Raw genomic sequence first — 19966 nt, 5'->3', positions numbered from 1 at the left:
ACGTGGGATAAATTGACTTGCATGTTATCTTCTTAAGCTGTTAATCACAAAAAATAATGTATCGAATAACTCAACAGATAACAGTATTATGTTTTGTTTTTGTTTTGTTGTGGGGGAGGGGTGGCTGGTTAGAGACTTAACAATTAGTTTATTAGTTCAGTTGCCTGTCCTGGAAATTCTTTGCCTACCTTTCAAACATCTTTATGTTTTAACTAGAGTATACTGAATTTTTAGCTCTTCTTTCTTTTTTTCTTTTTTTTTTTGCCCCAGGTCCAGCAAGACTATGAACCTCTGTTCCAAATGCTTTGCTGGTAAGTGCAGAAAAAGGATTTTTTATATTTTTTACTTACTTTTGTTTCTTTTCTGTTAGTGGTTTTTAAGACTATCTCAATCATTTGGTCCTCCTTTGGGTTTATGCATGGGGTTTTGTTTCTTTGTAAATAAAGGGCTTGGGTTTGATTTGTCAGGGGCCCTTTCCAGCCCCCAAATGCTGATTGGTTGACTCCTTGAATTATGACTCCTTCATGAAGTTGAAACCTTAGGTCTTTTGTTTTGTTTTGTTTGAAAGAATTTTATATCTGAATGATCTTACATAAAATAGCTAAGTCTTTACTGATTGAAGTATGTTTAATGTTCCTTTTTTTATTACTTCATTTTTGTCTAAGATAAACAGACACCACAGAGGTAAGGACGGATTTTAAACAGTAATGTACTGCTACAATAGGGAAAAGGGTCCAGTGTGAACTGAACTCAACTTTGATTTGTGCAATGACTGGACATTTTAAAGGGAAAGTGGAGAAGTAGGCAGGGGTTGCTCTCTTGGCTCAATGGAGCTCAATGGAGTCAGGGAAGTGAAAAATTACAAAGGGTTGGTCAATGTAAATGATGATAAGACTGGCCATATATTTTAGCTGACAACCATGGAGGTTAGGTTTTGTCCTCTTACAGAGACTGAGGTCCTATCCTTCCTGATGATTACATTTTTAAGGAATGGCTTTCATGCCCTTGAGGGAAAAAAAAAGTCCTGAATTGTAAGAGATACATATAGGGACAGAGGAAGGATTCACAGTAGTAAACTCTTTTTAGTAAATGCTCTAAGATAGGGTGCTCAGGGGCTAGTAGTCAGGTGTTGTCTACAACAAACCTTAAATTCTTTTGGCTGTTTTAAGCTTTCCTAGGCAGACATTTTAAAAGGGGCTAGAATCAACCTAGGGTTGGGGCCTTGAGCTTTTAGAAACTGTTAGTGTTTGTTTAAATCTTTTAATGAGTGGACGAAATCATTGTGTTAAGAGTCTAGTTTTTATAGGCCAAGGAGGAGACCAAAGTTGAGAAGAGGGCTCAGAGGAGCCTGACTAGAATTTGGTCAGAGAGAATCTTTGTCAGTTTTCATCTTCTGTTCATTATGCTATTTGAGTAGGGAAATAATCATAGTATAAGCTTTTTATACCTTTACATTTATGCCTAAACCAAGGGATAATTGGGAAGGAGTAGAGAAGACTGCAGAAGCTAATAGTTTGTATATATTAAAAGTTTAGAATTTGTCAAATACTTTGGGTCTTTAAAAGGAAAAAATATTGGTAAGTTTGGTTTTTATCCATCTTTCTGCAGTATCTCTGCCATGTTGAATGTTTTCTGCTTCTTACTCTGCATGTGTACAGTTAAATGAAGAAAAGCTTCCTCACTGATGAGAGTATAAAGTAAAGGTGAAAGTAGCAGTGAGACAAAATGTATATTAGATTGACTGTCTCCATGTAGAACTAGCTCCTCCTTATACTTCAGTAAAGTGTGGCTTTGGGGGAAGACCAGGCACCTTTGAGTAGGGTAGCTCACATCAAACACTCAAAAAGAACTCTCATGTTCCTAACTAAATATAAAATTTAAAAAAATACCAATGAGGACAGTTTGACCATGTCTTGGTGTTTCTTTGGACTGTTGCAGTTTTATTTTCTGTGGTTATAGTTATTTATTGTCTCTAGTGATTTGTGTTTATTACTCTCTACATAACTTCACCATTTTTGCTTTAAAAACATTAAGATGATATTTTTAAGCATGTAAAGAAAACACATTATCTCTTCCTTTCCTCTTTATCTTTACCCCCGCATTCCCAATTTCCCCAACATCATTTGAAAGGAACGACTAGTAATATCCTGCTTGCTGAATCATTTGGTGTTCTTTTTGATATTCAAAAGATAAAAGGTCATTGAACTTTAAAGATATATTTGTGGATTTTGTTTCTGTATAAATATAGAGGTTAGAAATGCATTATTGCAGCAGAGGCAGGAGATGTGCAAGACAACATGAAGATTATTTTTATTTTGTCCAAGGCCACTGTGATTTTAAATACTCAAAGTATATTGTAAAGTGTACAGTGTACTTTTAGAAGGTAGAAGAATCACTAAAAATCGCTATTGTGTACCATTAGGTTATTTAGAGATTTTTCGGGATACCTTTTCAAAGTAAATCTATGTGGTGAAAAGTAAGTTTGTTATAATTTGTTTACATAAAATTGAATGAAATGAGTAAAAGTACATTTAAAGTCTTATTGAGAGAGTAGGGTACTAGGTTAGGAACTGTTAATGCTAGTTTAAAGTTCATTTTGATAACTTCTGAAGAAATATTCTACCAAATGATGAGCACACACCTTTGATAACTACCATCACTTAGATATTTTTCCCTTTTTAAAAAAACAAAATAAAAAGATTTCTGGGCTGTTTGAGGTCAGAGGAAGGGAACGAAATGAGTATCTGGAAAGTGAGAGTTACTAAAAAACCATTGAAATGTTAGTTGCTGATAAATTATGTATCAAATAATAGTGTTTCTCTGTATTGTTAGAATAAGAAATGTCTGCATCAGCCATTGGCATGTATACAGAAGGGTGTCCAAACTGGCTGAATTTGCTATCCTGAAGGCTTTTCTTTTTGAAATGGGAGGGTATTATTTTTACTTTTATTTTTTGACAACTCTGATTTGGCTTGGCTGAAGTTTAAGACCATTTGGAGTTATTTTTGCACAAATGTGTAATATGCTTTTCTTAGTCTTAAAGGGCCTTTGACCTGAAAACCCTGTCATCCAAGATTTTCTATGCCACGATCACCAGAACATATAAAGAAAGTTTTTTGGGGAAGCACCAAGAAATGTTTGATTCTAGTGTAATGATTTGAGGTACAATAGATTTAAAATGCTCTTCTGAATTCTCTTTTTCTAAGGTTATTTAATTTTTTTTTTTTTTAAGAAAACAGGAAAGATTTACTTATGATTTTTTAAAAAATGCCTGTGTTTGCTGTTTTTTTACCTTCCCCTTCAATCTTCCTTTCGTATGTTCTGTATTTTCCTTCCTCAAATCACAGTTCTATACATTTGTTTAGAAATTTGGGTATCTCTCTCTCTCAAGACTGAGACTATTCTGTGAGCACCTATAGTGTTTGGGTAAGGATTCTTCCATCTTTGAGTTGATATATCATCCTTCCCAATAAAGAATGTTAATTATTTTTATATTATCGCTAAAGAAAGGAGTTGCTTGACAGGTATGCAGTTTATTTTAACTTTTGGAATGTCTGAACTATTGAAAGCGATGGTATTTAAATACTCTTAAACATAAGTTTATCAATTGATCTTGCAGATTTTCTGATTTTTAAAGCTATCAGAATATTTTTTTTTTATCTAGTTTTGGCATTTTATCTCCTTGATAATGTTCTACCTGTTATGCTGTCCTTTTCTTTTAATATTTTTATATTGTTGTGTGTGTCTTTACTAAAAGAATCAGTAAATATCTATAATAGAAAGCAACAAAATTTCATAACATGATACTGTGTTATGGTTGAAACTCTACTTTCTAATGCAGTTTTTCAAACTGTGGATGTTGTGATATATTAGTGGGTAAAGAAATCAGTTTAATGGGTCTTGATCAGCATTTTAAAAAATTTAAGTAAAAATAATCAGAATGTGTCCCAAATTTTAAGGGTATTGTTTTGTGAAACCTTTGCATTACTTAAATAAATGAAAATAATGTGTAATAGGTTGTGTAATATAAATGTATGTTACTGGTATATTACTTAGGTATGGTTTAAAAAGTTTGAAAACCATCAGATTGCAAAAATTCACTGGAAAATCATTTAGTTATTTGGGATCTCAAATTTTCTTTGTAAAATAAGGCATATTTTCTTTTGGTCTTTAGGCAAAGTGTTAACCATTTGATTTCTCGTGACCTTTGTTGTTTCTGAACTCTTGACTAGTTTTGCTAACAGGATTTTCTGTGTGAAAGCATGAACTAAAACCTATTGAACTAATTGCCTATTGCTGTGTTAAAATATACATGAAAAGTCAAACACAACATCTCTAAAGGGTAGTCCTGTCTCTTACAAAGGTAGAAATGATATTGCCTATGTTATTATTTTCTGTTTGTATTCCACCACACTTTATGAATTTGTGAGTTTTAGATAACTAACTGGTCTTATGATATTTAGAGACATTGAGTACCTAATTCACAGTGACCTTCTGTACTACCGTATTGAAGCCCAGCTATCATTAAAACAGTACTTTTCACAGGATGGTTTTGCTAAATGAAAGTATGGATGACAGAAACACCAAACAAGATGATCCCAAGTAGGGAAGAAACCAAGGCAGAAATTTTTAAAGAACTGTCTGAAGTAACTTTTTTAGCAATGTGGTGTTATTTCCTACTACCCTTAGAAAGACTTGCTGTAGGGGACCGAGAAGTGTGGTGACTAGGAAGAGTAGCTGTAATCTCTAGACCACTTTATTCTTTATAAGGGAGTTGGCCTGAAGATATGTCTCAAGAAATGGAAGATTTCTTTGAGTAGCACTGATGACATTATCAGAAGAGAAACTTAACATGTGCTCAGTATAAAAAGAACCACTTGGTCCTTTGGACTTTAGACATCTATATGTATTTAATTTTTAATAACTTTCAGTAATTTCTTTGAAAAACTAACACTAAAATATCTTATTATTTATAAACTATGACAAAGGTACTTCATTGAGAAATCTAAGTAAGCAATTTCTTTTAAACCGTAGACTTGGTTTGAACATACTGTTCCATTTAAGACTAACTTTTAAGAAACGTGCTATTCCATGATTCACATAAAATTGGATTTATTCACAGTACAAAAAGCTTTTTTCCCTCACTTTTTACAGAATAATTTCTATAAAAAATACTTTTAAAGCTATGTTGATTTATAGAAAGAGGCAAGACTAAAAGAACTAAAGTGTAAGGGAATCTCTTGTCAGTTGAAGATTCATTGAAAATTCATATAAAATATCTATGAAATTATAAGCTAATGGTGACATTTAATTTTCTGAAAATCAGTTTCAATGTAAATTTTCAAATATGTATTTCTTTGTGGGAAGATAGTTAAGCAAGTTTACATTTATTTCATGGTTATTTCTTGTGCCTCATTATTAGTGAAGAATATTGCAATAGAGAAAGAAAATTATACATTCATATAGGAAGCATATCTGGTATGACTTTATGGCTAACTGTGTATTTAGTTTTCTAGGAATCTGCTTTCAAGTACCTAGTCAAATGAATAACATTAGATGCTGGGTTCTGATATTTAACAGTGGAGAAAATATAATTAGTATATTTCTGTTACTAGCCTTTGTCAGCTGGGAGAAAACTATTTTGTATAGTAATTTCATTGTCATTATTTCATGTTTTAAATTCAAAATGGACTTCAAGGGGAGGCTATAAGGGATTGAAATTGTATTAATGCATGATTTTATTTTATCCATTGCTGCATATTTTGTATCCAGTCTGAAAATTATCAAGCTTGTTCATTGCTGTCAGATTTTCTACCTAAATTTAAAATGTTAATTGAATAATAGAATTCCATAATTTATGCTCTTAATATGCCATTAGTTTGGGATTTTTTTACCCCCTTTTAAAAATGACATACTGGTTAATTTCATGCTGATTCAGATAACTACAAAGTATCCTGTAATTAGACTACACATACATGGGATAAAGCTGGAAGAAGGTACATGAAAAATTTAATTTCGGTAATCTCAGAATAGGAATATTTTAATTAAATGTGATTTTGTTTCCATGTTTAGACTTTACTATTAATGTAATTGTAAAAATTATAAAAATTTAAAAAGTGCGTTGTACTTAAGTCTGACAGACTCCAGAACTAATTAGTTTCTTTCTGGAATGAGCAAAGTAAAGTTGGCTGTAGCTTTCAGCTTAGGGAATCTAAATGTCGACATCTAAGGTAAGTAATACAGTAATGCCGAGTATAGGCTAGAATGGTGTAAACCAGTATACAAACATTTTTCTTCAAGGTGACTTGAGTTTTATGATAACTTCCAGAACAAAGTAACAAATTCCCATTTCATAGCAAGTAAGTTAAAACATTTTCTCATGAACCTGCAGCCCTTCCTTACTGTTTTGAGTTACACTCTAATCTCTTTTCTGCTTTTATTCCCTTAGAAGTTACAGCTGAGTTTTGAGGATCTGTAGTAAGAGCAGCAGTGAATCTGAAAATTTTAAGTACTTGTTATATGTTTCCTTTTAGAAATTGTGGGAACCTTGTCTCCATCAAGAAAATAGTATAAGAATACTCCAATTAGTTATTTCATAGCATGGTAAGGTTTGGGCAGGATAGTAGAATCAGTATTTTGGTCATACCTTGATTTTTCAAATCACCTTTTCCCAGAAAAAAGCGGCTGCTGCTCTTAAAATGAAGCATTTGGATAGGTTATTTCTATCTTTATAGTTCTGTTGACTTGATTCCTGTTGTAGACTCTGATTTCTTTAAAGCTGAAAGTCCAAGAAAGATTTCTTAGGTATAACACAACATTGGTTATGTATTTCTTGAGATAGTTCAGCTCATCCGATTATCTCTATCATTATGTGTTCATTGGTGGGTATATGTCAGCTGTGGGTGTCTGAAAAATCAGAATATTACAGAGATTAATATAGTAAACATCCACAAGCCAACCCAGAATTAATAAATACTAACATTTTTTTCTTTATAACGTATTTTAACATGGAACTAAAATCTCATAGTTTTCTTTTACCCCATCATCTTCCTTTCACCCCAGAGACAACCATTATCTTTCTTATACTTGTATTTATACTTTTTATTATGAATGACATTTATATAAACAATATATGATTCAGTTTTAAAAATGTCTGAGTGGTATGTTGCACTCTTCATTCCACAACTTGCATTATTTTTTAACGATGCTTTTAGAAACCAGTCATTTCGACATATGTTGCTCTAGTTCATATTAACTTATAATTTTCTATTATAATTAAAGTCTTGATTTACCTGGAACAGTCTCAGTTTATGCTTTTTGTACCAGTGAAATTAATAACATCCTTTTGTATTCTTCAGTGTGTCTCAGGTAGGTTGATGAATTATTGGTCACCCTCATTATACTATGCCCCAATTTATCTAGTCCCCTGTTGATGGACATGTAAGTTCTTTTCAAGTACGAGTTTTATACCACAATTTCAACATCATGTGTGTTTGCTCGCGCGCGCGTTCTCTCTCGCAACGTTTGATTTGAATATGTTAAGACTTCCTGTATTAGGAACTGTATTCGTTGGGGGATAGCTTACTTGTTCTCAAATGAAAGCAGTACAAGGGCAGCAGGCCCTTAACTAATTAGCAAACCTGAACTCTGGCAGTCTTTTCTGACCTTTTAGTCTATAGTAGTTTGCCGTCCTATTAATAAGCATTCTTAAATTGTGTAGCTAAGTGTTAATGCTAGTTAAGATAAATGAATAAGGGTGTTGAAGATGATGATGTTATGGAAATTATGTCAGAAATAATTGTTGCATTTCTAATGGGAAACAAAATGCTCAGTGTTCTCAGTAGCAGAAAGATAGCTTCTTTAGGCTGTAAGTAGAAAAATTGTGACCTTGTGTCAGAATTTTAGGTGAAATGGAAGAAATTTTTAATAGTCATTGGATCTTTTAAGATAGTTTAACTCAACATTTGGCTTTATTTCTGCCCCACATGTTGGTCTAAAGCTGTGGTCTCTAAATTGTGCACAGGATTATCCATTGAGGCATAGAGAGAAAATGTTAGAATTTCTACTTATATTTATTTTTATCATTGTTTATGTATTGTTAATTTTTATAATAATTTCCATAATAACTTTTATAATGTATATAATGTTATTAGTATTAGTTTCCTAGAGTTGCCATAATAAATTGCCACAAATTTGGTGGCTGAAACACCAGTTTATTCTCTCACATTTCTGGAGGCCAGAAGTCCTAAATCTAGGTGTCGGTTTTATACCACAATTTCAACATCATCAAGGTGTCAGCAAGCAAGGTTCCTTTATACTGGAGGCTCTGAAAGAAAATCCATTCCATGCTTCTCCTTGGCATTCCTTGGCTTGTAGACACATTACTCCAGTCTCTGTGGTCATCTTTACATGGAATTCTCCTCTGTTTTCTGTCTTTCATTCTCTATCTTTTCTAAGAACAAGTGTCATTGGATTTAGGGCCCACCCTTATGTAGGACAATCTTATCTTGAAATTTTTAATTACATTTGCAAAGATTCTTTTACCAAATAAGATTACATTCACAGATATCTGGTGGATATTTTTGGGGGGAAGGGGCAGTAAGGATGGGTTATACCTTTCAATTCATTGCAGGAGTTTATAATTACTTTTAGAACAAATAGAAATGTAAGAGGTGTGTGCTCAAAGTTTATGCTGATGTTGCATTCTATCAAAGAAGTTTGGAGAACCCTAGTTCTGAAGTCTGCTTGGGTTAGATGTAGTTGGCCCTTTTTCATGTAATAAGGCAACCCTCTATGACATGAAAAGTGATATGAGTTAATATTTCTTATGGTTCATGTTCTCAGCAGACTAATGCAAGCTAAATTGGAGTGATTAGATAGGTTTATGGGCTTTCCTTTAGGCTTGGCAGGAATATGGGTAACTATCAAACTCAGGAAAGCACCATGAGACTTTTTATGTACTTCAGTGGTCTTGACTCTACCATAATACAGATACTTAGAGTAATTCTTGTTCTGGCTGTTTCCTTTGCACTTGAATTAAAGCATTATGATGAGGTTGCTTTTTGACACTTCTCCTGATTATAACCCCCTTGCATTTAATTCTTAGTCACAGTAGAAAATGGTGGGCAAAATGATACGGTGTTATTTTTAGGCCATTAATATATAACAAATGTGATCTTTAATATACAAATTTTATATCAGTTATAAGTCCCACTGCTTAGCTGGTTTTTAGTGTGTAAAGCAGAGCTATAACTATGTTAACAATCGTAATTATTAGTAAGGGTGCGTTTTAAATTTCTTAATTTACATTTAGACTAAATTTTGGATGTAGAGAAGGAAAAAAACACTTTAACTTAAGACTTCTGGTTCAGAAGAAATTAACAAGGGTATAAATAGAAGTGGAACAAGAATTACCATTTTTTAAATAAGTTGGAGGATGGGCACAGACAATTATATCTATAGAATCCTGAGGTGAAATAATTTTAATAATAGTTAATATTTTTGAAGCTCTTTTATATTATAAAGCCACTTTGTACAGTATTATCTCATTTGATCCTCACAACTTGGACAGTTTTATATCTCCATTACAGATAAGGAAACTGGCTCAAATGGATTGAATAATGTTCTCAAGAGTAAATAAATTTTAAAGCAGAGAACTGAGATTGACCTTAGGTGTTTAGACTCCAATTTAAAATTTTTCCCACTGTCCGATATTATTAGGAGTGAAGGTAGTAGGTTTAGATGGGATTGTACTATAAAAACCCTGCATGAATGTAGCAGCAGCATTATTTTGTATTTATGTGTCGATTAGGAGTATACACTTTTCCCTTTTCTTTCAGTTCAGTTGCAGTTTAGATATCCAGGGAAAATCAGAGAAACAGTGCTGGAAGCTTCATAGCGTAGCTATTTTGGAAAGGTTTGCACGTGTGATGCATTTGTCTAATAAATTTTCTATTTTGGTGATGAGATTTTCATTTTTTAACTTTTATTTGTTCTTATTCATATAACTTTTAGATCATTAACCTTGCTCTCTGTACTGTGTACTGAGGCACCATTTCTAATTTAGTCTCCTGTGTTCAGCTTCTCAGAAGATTTTTTTAAAAATATTTGGAGGCAATTGCAGGGCTGTTTGCACATTGTTGGTGTGAAGGCAAAGATGAGTTTCATATTTAGATTTAGACAGTGCAACCTGCAGGCTTCATTTGTTAAACCTTCTTGTTGGTATTCCCATTCTTTCATACATGTGTGCATAATAGGGCTGTAAAAAATTCTCCTTTTGCTGTATCCATATTTAGCAATTTGGTTGAGTTATGGGAGAGCACCGAATCCTAACTGCTGGACCACCAGGGAGCATCTAGTTGAGTTATGGAAAAGCCTATCCTCTGCCTTGTGTATTTGCTCATTTGGAAACCTTGTATAGTTTATAGAGACACTAGTGATTTGTTCCCTAGCCTCCCTGTGGATTTTGTTCCATATTACAATCTAATTCCACCTCCCTGTCCCATGCTCCTGTGCTGTTAATTTGTACATTTCGAAGCAGTTTGTTTCATGGTGTGTTTTTGTAATCCAAACTGAATGTAACGAGCTATGTGCTTTAGAGACCTGGCTTTGCTTTGCCAATTAGAACAAAGCGGTTACTGAGAAAGAGTATGTTTTAAATAAAACATGGCACCTCTGAGTGGTACTGACACTCATTTGGAAGTAAAAGAGATCGTTTTAACTCTTTGACTCATGAAGAAGAACCATTACTAAAGATCAGCACTTTGCAGGGGAAGGAGGAAAGATTTACCTCCATAAAACATGGTTTTGTAAATTTCCTCATGGATTAAATAAATTTAAAAATTTCATTTCAGACTCACCATTTTTCTTCAGGACTGAGGCATGTGTTAGCGAAATTCTCTAAATTCCTGACTATTTAACCAATGACTACTGCAGTTTCTGAATTTTGAACTATTCATCGTTAGGAATGTGAGAATATTTAAAACCATAGCTCTGTTAGCATCTTTATTTTTTAATATATCAAGCCAAGTTTTCAATGTAATAGAGAACTCTCAAAAGATACTTGAAAATTATGAGGGAGAATATAAGATTTTGCCATAGTGTGTGGATGTTATTTTCAGATGATGATAATAGAATTTTGAGCCATCAGTGACTTAAGACTGTAAATTTAGCAGTAGTTTCATCAAACATTTGAAGGACAGATAGATGTCTTTGATAGATCTTCATAGGCTGACAGTTTACTGCTGTACTCCATAGGGAGACCACTCATAAGTTGGCTCCAGTATTGTATTTGTATCTATACTACAAATTAATAGAGTTCTTTTTTTTTTTTTTTTAGCTGATGTACCAGATAAACTTTAGAATTCAGCGTTGGTGCAAGGAAAGCATGAAATTGTGTTTTTTCTGTTTTCCGTATACTTAAAATTAGACATTTCAGCATTTATTAACCTGTGCAAGCAAGCGAGAACAAGAGGAATACATTCGTATGGAACAATTCAATGAAAAAGTATATAGGTGTACCCTATTGAAAAAAATTGTTTCTGGAAAAATGAGCCCTGTACTAGAGGAAGCTAGTTTAATTGGAGTAAATGAAATTTATACATTTCTAACACTGTACTGTGAAAGTTTATAAGCCCTACTGATGGTTTGAGGAGACAGTCATTATGACAATATCAATAAATGCCCCATAATCCATTTTTGAAGATTAACACTCATGTTGATAGTATTTTAAGTTTGAACAGCTTTCTTAGTAAAGATAACTAAGGCTTAAATCTGCTGCCACCTTTTCTTTAACACTCTTCTAATCTGTAGCTGAACTAACAGGCCAGGGCAGATAATTTAGAAATATTCAGCATCTTCAGAAGTCATTGAACTTGCTAGCTTTGCATAAAGTGATAATGGTATTTTCTTTGACTCATATGGTTTAAGATCCAGTAGCTGTTAATCTCCATGCTTGGAGCACAAGTTAATGTCAGGAAAAATCTCTCTCAAAAATTCTTTTATTATAGGTCCTAGACTTTTAATGGCAACTGAAAGCAAGGTTGTTCATTTCTTCTATGCCCATTCAGATACTCAGTGTACATCATGAAAGTTTGTAACCTGTTTTTAGGAAGTCTAGAAGTGTTGAATCCCATTAATCATGTGATATTAGGAAATGTTGATCACAGAATATTTTGTTGGAAGGAATATGAAAGCTTTTCCTGTCCAAAACACGGATACTTATTCCAAATCTCTACTGAATTGGTGAGTTTCAAAGTAAACTGAGGTGATGGGGGTAAAGCAGCTGGTTTTCTTATCTTTTATGTGTTTCTTTCAACCTCAGCTTCCTTTCTTCTTCCAATGTAAATATGCTGTTAGTAATCTTGAAGATAGGACAAAAAGAAATCTATGACATAGTGGCCAACACACTTTTATTTGTGGATACTTTTCTAAGTGATTATATGAGTTTTTATGTTTACTGTATGTTAATTCATTTTCTGATATATATATATTTTTTTGCAAAATTACTTAAGTTTATTTATTGTTCAGTAGAGGTGGTATAGTTGACAACTTAAAATATATTGATTACAGTTTTTTTAATCTTAAAAATTTTCTTAAATATGAGGTTTGCATTATATGAGATTTTATCCTGTATAGCAATTAAGGAATCACTAAAATGTGTTAAAAAATGTTTTCTACATCATTAGTGCTTAGGAGAAATCCCCTTGAACTTGACAGAAGTGTTTGTTATATTAAAGTTGTTTTGTTTCCAACCCAAGACGAAACGTTTCATGTCTTAAGACAGTTGTCTCCAACCTTTTTGGCACCAGTGACTGGTGCTCCTATGAGAATCTAATGCTGGATGCTCTGAGGTGGAGCTGAGGCAGTGATGCTAGCGCTGAGGAGTGGCTGCAAATACTGATGAAGCTTCCCTTGCTTGCCCACCACTCACTTCCTGCTGTGTGACCCAGTTCCTTTCAGGCCACTGGATGGTGCTGGTCTACAGCCTGGGGATTGGGTACCCTTGTCCTAAAATATATACTCTCTGAGAATGGACCTTTTTTATGGTGTCCTTCTATCAAGTAGTCTGGTTTTATAACATATCACAAACCAGACAAAATTCTCCTTTCAAAATTCTTAAAAGGCTCAGCCAAAGGAGGAGCTTAAAAAAGAGGAAAAAATAGAAAATACTTTGTATGCATTTCTCAGGACAAAATTTGCCTTCTTTGAAAAGGAAGTCAAAAGCAGTATATTTCTTTTCTTTCTGGATGGCTGAGGTCTTATTTTTTGACCTACAGTGGGTGTCATAGAGATGGTGCTAACCATAGTTTATGCAGCAATTTAAAACTTAGGTAATGGCAGTGCTGACTACTTAGTATTTTGTCTTTTGAGAGATTGGGAACAACTACATATTACCTAGAAAAATGGCAAGTGTTTTTTATATTAAAGCTTTTTTCTAATTAAAACTAATTGCTATATGAGATTTTATCCCATATAGCAATTAAGGAATCACTAAAATGTCCTAAATGTAGATAATTTTAGACAGTTTGATATTTTGCATTGGAATGTTATTGACTGTCTTATTTTAGTTAGCGGTGGTAATCACTTAATTTTGGACATGCCAAATGGTTCAGTCGTAATAAAACAAAAATGAATGTCTTGCCTAAAATACTTTTTATATAGTTGTCGTAAAATACCGGATTTCGTTTTAGGCAAATATTTTTTCTTTTAGATGTTAATATTCTGAGCCTACAAAAAAGCACAACTCATGCTTAAGTTCTTGTCAGACACCTAGACACTTGAGGCACTTCTGGTTATCACTGCTTGTTGAAATTCTGTGGGTGACTCTAGTTGCATCATAAGTCAAAATTCAAAAACCCAGTTATACCCTAATATCAGTGGTGTTTTTGATATCTCAAAGGGTTTGTGTGCTTTGTCTGTTTAGTGGCTCCATTGACAGGCTGTCTGAGACCTCTGTGTGAGTTAGATGGAAATAAATGCATGATATTTAGGGCAGAAATTCAGAGTGAGAGAATGAAGGGAGAGGTAATGGCACACAACAAGCTGCTGCTTCTTTTTTTTCTAAACTGCAACCAGGGGAACCTTTTCAAAGTATATTGTAAAGGTCAGGTTTCATGTATTTCCTGCTTGAGCTCTGTATGACTGAATGGAGGCTATTTCGCTTCTGATTTGTAAGATATTTACTATGACTCAGTATTTTGTGAGCACCTAACATTGTTAGTACTTTCGGCTTTTGTGTGGCTTCACCGTTATAATAGAAAACAAAGACCCAGTCTGTATTTACAGAACGCCTTCCTTATGGACCTTTGCTGCACAACACAAAAGAGCACTGACCTTAGAGGAAAAGTAATTTTTTGGATTTTTCAAAAAAAAGTAAGGTTTTGCACTCCCTGTGTGTACATTATGAAGTACCTAGATACCCTGTCTCAATAGTTTAAAACTGTGACTTATTCCTTTTATTCTGTTGTTCCCTAATCATGGTTAAGGGAGAGGGAAATATTAATTTTTCTTAAGGAAATATACCTAAGTTTAACTAAATTCTTATCTCTTAAATTCACTGGTGCTTTAATTTCTTACAATATTATCAAGGAGTTGTTTTTTTACTGTTTTGGAAACTAGTTTAAAAGGTTTTGCTACAGCATGGATGAATCTTTAGGACATTATATTAAGTGAAATAAGCCAGTCACAAGAAGACAAATACTATATTGTTCCACTCATATGAGATACCTAGAGAGGTCAAATTCATAGTTAGAAAATAGAATGGTGGTTGGCAGGGGCTGGAGGGAGGGGAGTTGTGGAGATGGATGGTGGCGATTGGTTATATGATGGTGTGAATGTACATAAGGCCACTGAACTCACCTGAAAATGGTTGAGATGGTAAATTTTGATGTTATTTGTATTATACCACAATTAAAAATAATGATTAAAAGAAATTTTTAATCTTGGAATTTGAGTACAGTTTTGTTCTCCACGTATACCAAGAGTCAATCTTCATATTTCTTTTAAAAATTCATTATTAATAGGAGGCTAAGTAAGAATATTTGTTCTTTGTAACCAGTAAACTGGTCATCTTCGGTAGAGGAGGAAAAACTAAAAATATTTACAGAATTAAATAAAAATGAGGACCGAAAATATATTTTTTCACCTTTGATTATCTGTGTAAATGATGCTGTGATAAGTGTCATATATATAATTATCAAAGAAAGTGTAGTGGCTTTGACTTTGGACAAGCTAGTTAACCTGGAATATCAGTTTACTCATTTGTTAAATGGGGGTCATTATACCTTCTTCACCAGGAATCAAATGAGATGATGTAAGTGAAACCTCTTTGAAAAATATTTTGTCAAAGTACTACAAGCAATCGTTTAGTCAGAATATTACATGTAACAAAATGCCCCTCCCTGCTTCTTCTAGTATACCTCAGAAGTAGCTACTTTCAATTCTTTCTGCCATTTCTTTTAAATTTATACTCTCTATATTTATAATTTATATATATATACAGAGATACCATTTGATTTATAGCTTTTCGACATTTTTAACTTTTTGTTCTGATACATAAAGTGTTTGCTTTCTTCTACCATCCTGTCCTGTCCCCTCCCCACACCCCAGTATATTTATAGTTTTTGGTTAAATAGTTCTTCAGTACTTACATCATTATGGGCATGTAATTATTATGACCTATGGGGCATTTTTGTATACTATGGTATTTCCAACCCCCCCCCTTTTTTTTTTATTTCTCTGGGTGTTTTTCAGAGATATTTCTGTTCTATTTTAATTATGTTGTATTCAGAAAATACATTTTGTATGATTTCAGTCCTTTTATACTTGTTTTATGGTCCAAAATATCATCTGTCTTGGTAAATATTTTGCGTGCACTTGAAAGGAATGTGCATTCTGCTGTTGTTAGGTGGTGTGTTCTGTAAATGTCAGTTGGGTTAAGTTTTTGATATCTCAAAGGGTTTGTGTGCTTTGTCTGTTTAGTGGCTCCATTGACAGGCTGTCTGACAGGCTGGTTGATAATGATGTGCTGTGTACTTTGTCTTTACTGATTTTTTGCCTACACGTTCTATCAGTTGAGAGAGAGATATTGAAATATTTGACTATAAATGTGGATTTTTCTTTTATTTTCTTATAGTTCCATCATATTTTACTTCATGTGTTTTGAAGCTCTGTTAGTAGGTGCATAAATGTTTAGTATTTTTACGTATTCTTTATGAATTGATTCTTTTATCATTATGAAGTGACTTTCTTTATCCTAGGTAGTATTATTTGTTCTGAAATCTACTTTGAGATTAATTTAGCCACTCCAGCTTTTTTTTAGTTTAGTGTTAGCATGGTATGTCTTCTTCCATTCTTTGCTTTATAACTTATTTGTGTCTTTATATTTAAAATACATTTCTTATAGAAAGCATATATTTGGGTCTTGATTTTTTATCAACTCCAGCAGTCTATACTTTTTAATTGGGGCATTTATGCTATTTATATTTAATGTGATTATTGGTACGATTAGATTTAAATCTATCACATTTAAATCTGTGTATTAATACCATTTTGATATTTCTTTCCTACTTATTCTGTATGTTCTTCTTCACTTGCTTTCCTTTGGATTAATTGAACATTTTTGTGATTCCATTGTTTCCTTTGTCGACTTAATTTTGTTATTTTAGTGCTTACTTTACCGTGTATCATATACATTTTAAACTTCTCAATTTGTGTTCAAGGAATATTACTTCATGTATAGTCTAAAAACAGCATGCTTTCATTTCTTCCCACCTTTTATATGTTGTCAGACATTTTACTTTTGCATATTGTATAAAACGTTTACTACTTTGTTACTATTTTTGTGTTAATAGTCAATTGTCTTTTAAAGAGACTTAAAGAAATCTTATATATTTACCAGTGTAATAACTGTTTCTGTTGCTTTTGACATTCCTTTATATAGATCCATATTTCTATCTGGTGTCATTTTCATTCTGTCCGAAGGATGTCCTTTAATATTTCTTGTTGTAAGAGGTTACTGGTTTTTCAGTTTTGATAACTGAAAAAGTCTTCATTTAGTCCTTATTTTGAAGATATTTTCACTGGGTGTAGAATTTTAGGTTTTGTTTTGTTTTGTATTTTAAAGATGTTGATCCACTGTCTTGCTGTTCGCATTGTTTGTGTTAAGAAATCTGTTGTCCTCATTTTAGTTCCTTTGTATATTACATGTCTTTTTTTCCCTCTGGCTGCTGTAAAGATGTTTGTCTTCATGGCTGGTTTTGAATAATTTGATTGTGATATATCTTGGTGTGATTTTTGTTTCTTATGCTTGGGGTTCATTGAGTTTCTTAGACCTTTGGGTTTATAAGCGTCTTTAAATATGAAAACCTTTTGGATATTATTTCTTCAAATATTTTTTCACACCACTCACCCCTTTTGGAGATTCCAGGTGTACATATAGCAGATCACTTAAAGCTACCCAATAGCTAAATGATACTTTTTTTTTCTCTTTTATTTTGGATTCGTTCACTATTTTTTTGTAATTTCTCCTATCCTGCTAATCCCGTCCAGTGTATTTTGCATCTCAAACATTACAGTTTTCATCTCTAGAAGTTCATTTTGGGTCTTTTATATCTTTTAGTCTTCTGTCTGAACTTTTTGGTCATATAAAATATAGTTATTCCATGTGTTTTAATGTCCTTGTCTGCCAGTTCTAATATCTGTCAGTGCTTGATCAGTTTTGATTGATTTGTCTCCTCATTTTGAGTCATACTTTTCTTGCTTCTTTACATGCTCCATTAGTTTGTGATTGATGTCAGATATTATATTTTATCCTTGTTGGGTGTTGGATATTTTTGTATTACTAACCCTTTCTATGCTTTATTCTAGGGTACTTTATGTTACTTGGAAATAGTCTGATCTTTTGTGGTCTTGATTTTAAGATTTGTTAGGCTGCTCTGGAGCAGTTCTTCATCTAGGGCTAATTATTCCACATAGTTGAAGCAAGGCTATTCTCAACTCTGAATTATGAAGTTTTTCAACTCTGGTAGAAACAGGTACTTTTCCTGGTACTGTGTCTTCTAATCCTTTAAGGTGGCTCTTAGCTTAAGGTTCTTTTCTCAGACGATGCTGCTGTTCATTACTCAACTAAATACTCAAAAGGGACCCTCTGCAGCCTCCTGTGTTCTCTCTTCTCCAGTACTATGTCTTGTAAACTCTAGCTCCTTTAGTCTCCATGGACTCTAAGCTCTATATCTTCGGTTCTGGGAATTTGCAGGTATTGCTTGTATTTTATCTACCTTATCAATTTCCTTTATCTAAGTGGATCAGTGTCCTTTGTGTCTGATATCTAATATCTTGGAAAGTGTTTAATATATTCTGCGTGTTTTTTTGGTTTCAGGTGAGCTGGTCAATCTAATCTAGTCCCTCTTCATCTTAGCTAGAAGTGAAAGTTCTCTAGATAATCTTTACAAAATTAATATGAGAGGTTAAAGTATTTATTGTTCTGAGAGATCATCTCAAATGAATTGAAGATTAGTTGCTTTTTCCTGGACTTTCTGCTGTCCTATGAAATTACATTGGTCTTTGCTTTGTTGGTATGTGTGTCATTCATTCCTACTGAACTATGCAGAAATGCATCACTTGAGGCTTTTAAGGAGATAGAGGTCCCCAGAGTGGAAAGGCTGTGTTGGATCTTAGGAAAGGAATCGTGGGTATATCAGTGAAATAGATATTTTGGCTGTGAGTGCCAAAGTAATAAAAAGTTCAGCTGTGTTCCAGTAACTATTATAAGACATTTAGGATCTTAAGTAGAGAATTAAATGTCAGTTCTTTGCACCCCTTGAAAGCAGTGTAATTTAGTGAATGAGCTTGAACTTTGGGGTCAAATAGCCTCTGGGTTCATTTCCTGGCTCTGCCACTTAGCTCTGGGGGAAGTTACTTGTTAGACTTTTGCGATGATAAAGTCTCGCCCAGATCAAGGTGGTTATGGGAATGGAGAGCAAGGGATAAGTCTAAATTAGGTTGGGATAAAATAATCCACGAGTACTTATTGAGATTCATATGTAGAAAAAGAGGAAGAAATAAACGTGACTCTAAGATTTTTAGCAAGTAAGTAGAATAAGAAAATTATATGTTGTCTGCCTGTGTGTATAGGAAGAGAGTATTGATGAATTTAGTTTGGAACTCACTTTGAGGTAATACGGGAACTGTATATGTTCTGTAGGCAACTCAGAATTTGGGAATGTGTGCAAAGTCTAAAATAAGTTTTGAAAAGTTTCCATATTAAGATGGGTTCGTTGCACAAAGCTAATGTTCACTAAATATTTGAAAGAAAAAATAAACTAATAGAGTTGAAACTTACTGTGCATAGGGCTGTAGTTCTCAAACTTGAGCATATACCTGGAAGGCCTTTAAGACATATTACAAGCTCCTCCATATGTGTTTTTGTGGGCATGTGGAGTGAGGCTGGAGTGATTTACATATCTGACAAATTCCCAGGTGATCGCCACTCCTGCTGGTCTGGGGACCACATTTTAAGAATCACTGGCTTAGCGAAGTGAATATAAAAAGCACAGAGAAGTGTTTAGGTTTTGAGGGGAAGAAGAAGAAGAAAAGATGATTGAGGTCATAGAGATAGTGTCCACCAGTCACTACGATGACACCAGTGATACAGATTCTTAAAGGAGGTATTTTAGGATTTCAAATTTGGGTGATATTTGAAATCAAGTGAGAGAGAGAGGGAAAATGAATAACTGAGTAATGAGTATCATTTAATTAATAGTATTATCATTAGTGATTTTAGAGAGTGGTGCTTATCCTTTAGATTCACTGATCTTTGAAAATTTGATGAAAGCTGTGGATTCTTCTCTCAGAGAAACGTATGTGTGTTTATAGTTTTGAAAACATTTTTTAGTGGGTCCATACATTTCATTGAGACATTTGCATCTAAATCAAGACTTATGTTTTAGGGTAGTATCATTAAGAG

General features: G+C 33.4%; 1 protein-coding gene across 1 annotated transcript in view; it reads left to right on the top strand.

The window, feature by feature from the left end:
- The first annotated feature begins 264 nt into the window (after positions 1-264).
- Positions 265-19966, top strand: part of ZFAND3 (zinc finger AN1-type containing 3) — a 204786-nt gene continuing 185084 nt past the window's right edge. Inside the window, 1 exon segment of the mRNA XM_006926996.3 lies at positions 265-311. Within this exon segment, the coding sequence (XP_006927058.1) occupies positions 284-311 (28 nt within the window). The 5' untranslated portion in view covers positions 265-283.

Source organism: Pteropus alecto, unplaced genomic scaffold, assembly GCF_000325575.1.
Source record: "Pteropus alecto unplaced genomic scaffold, ASM32557v1 scaffold202, whole genome shotgun sequence".
NCBI lineage: Eukaryota > Metazoa > Chordata > Mammalia > Chiroptera > Pteropodidae > Pteropus > Pteropus alecto.
This window is presented reverse-complemented; position numbering and strand designations above follow the sequence as displayed.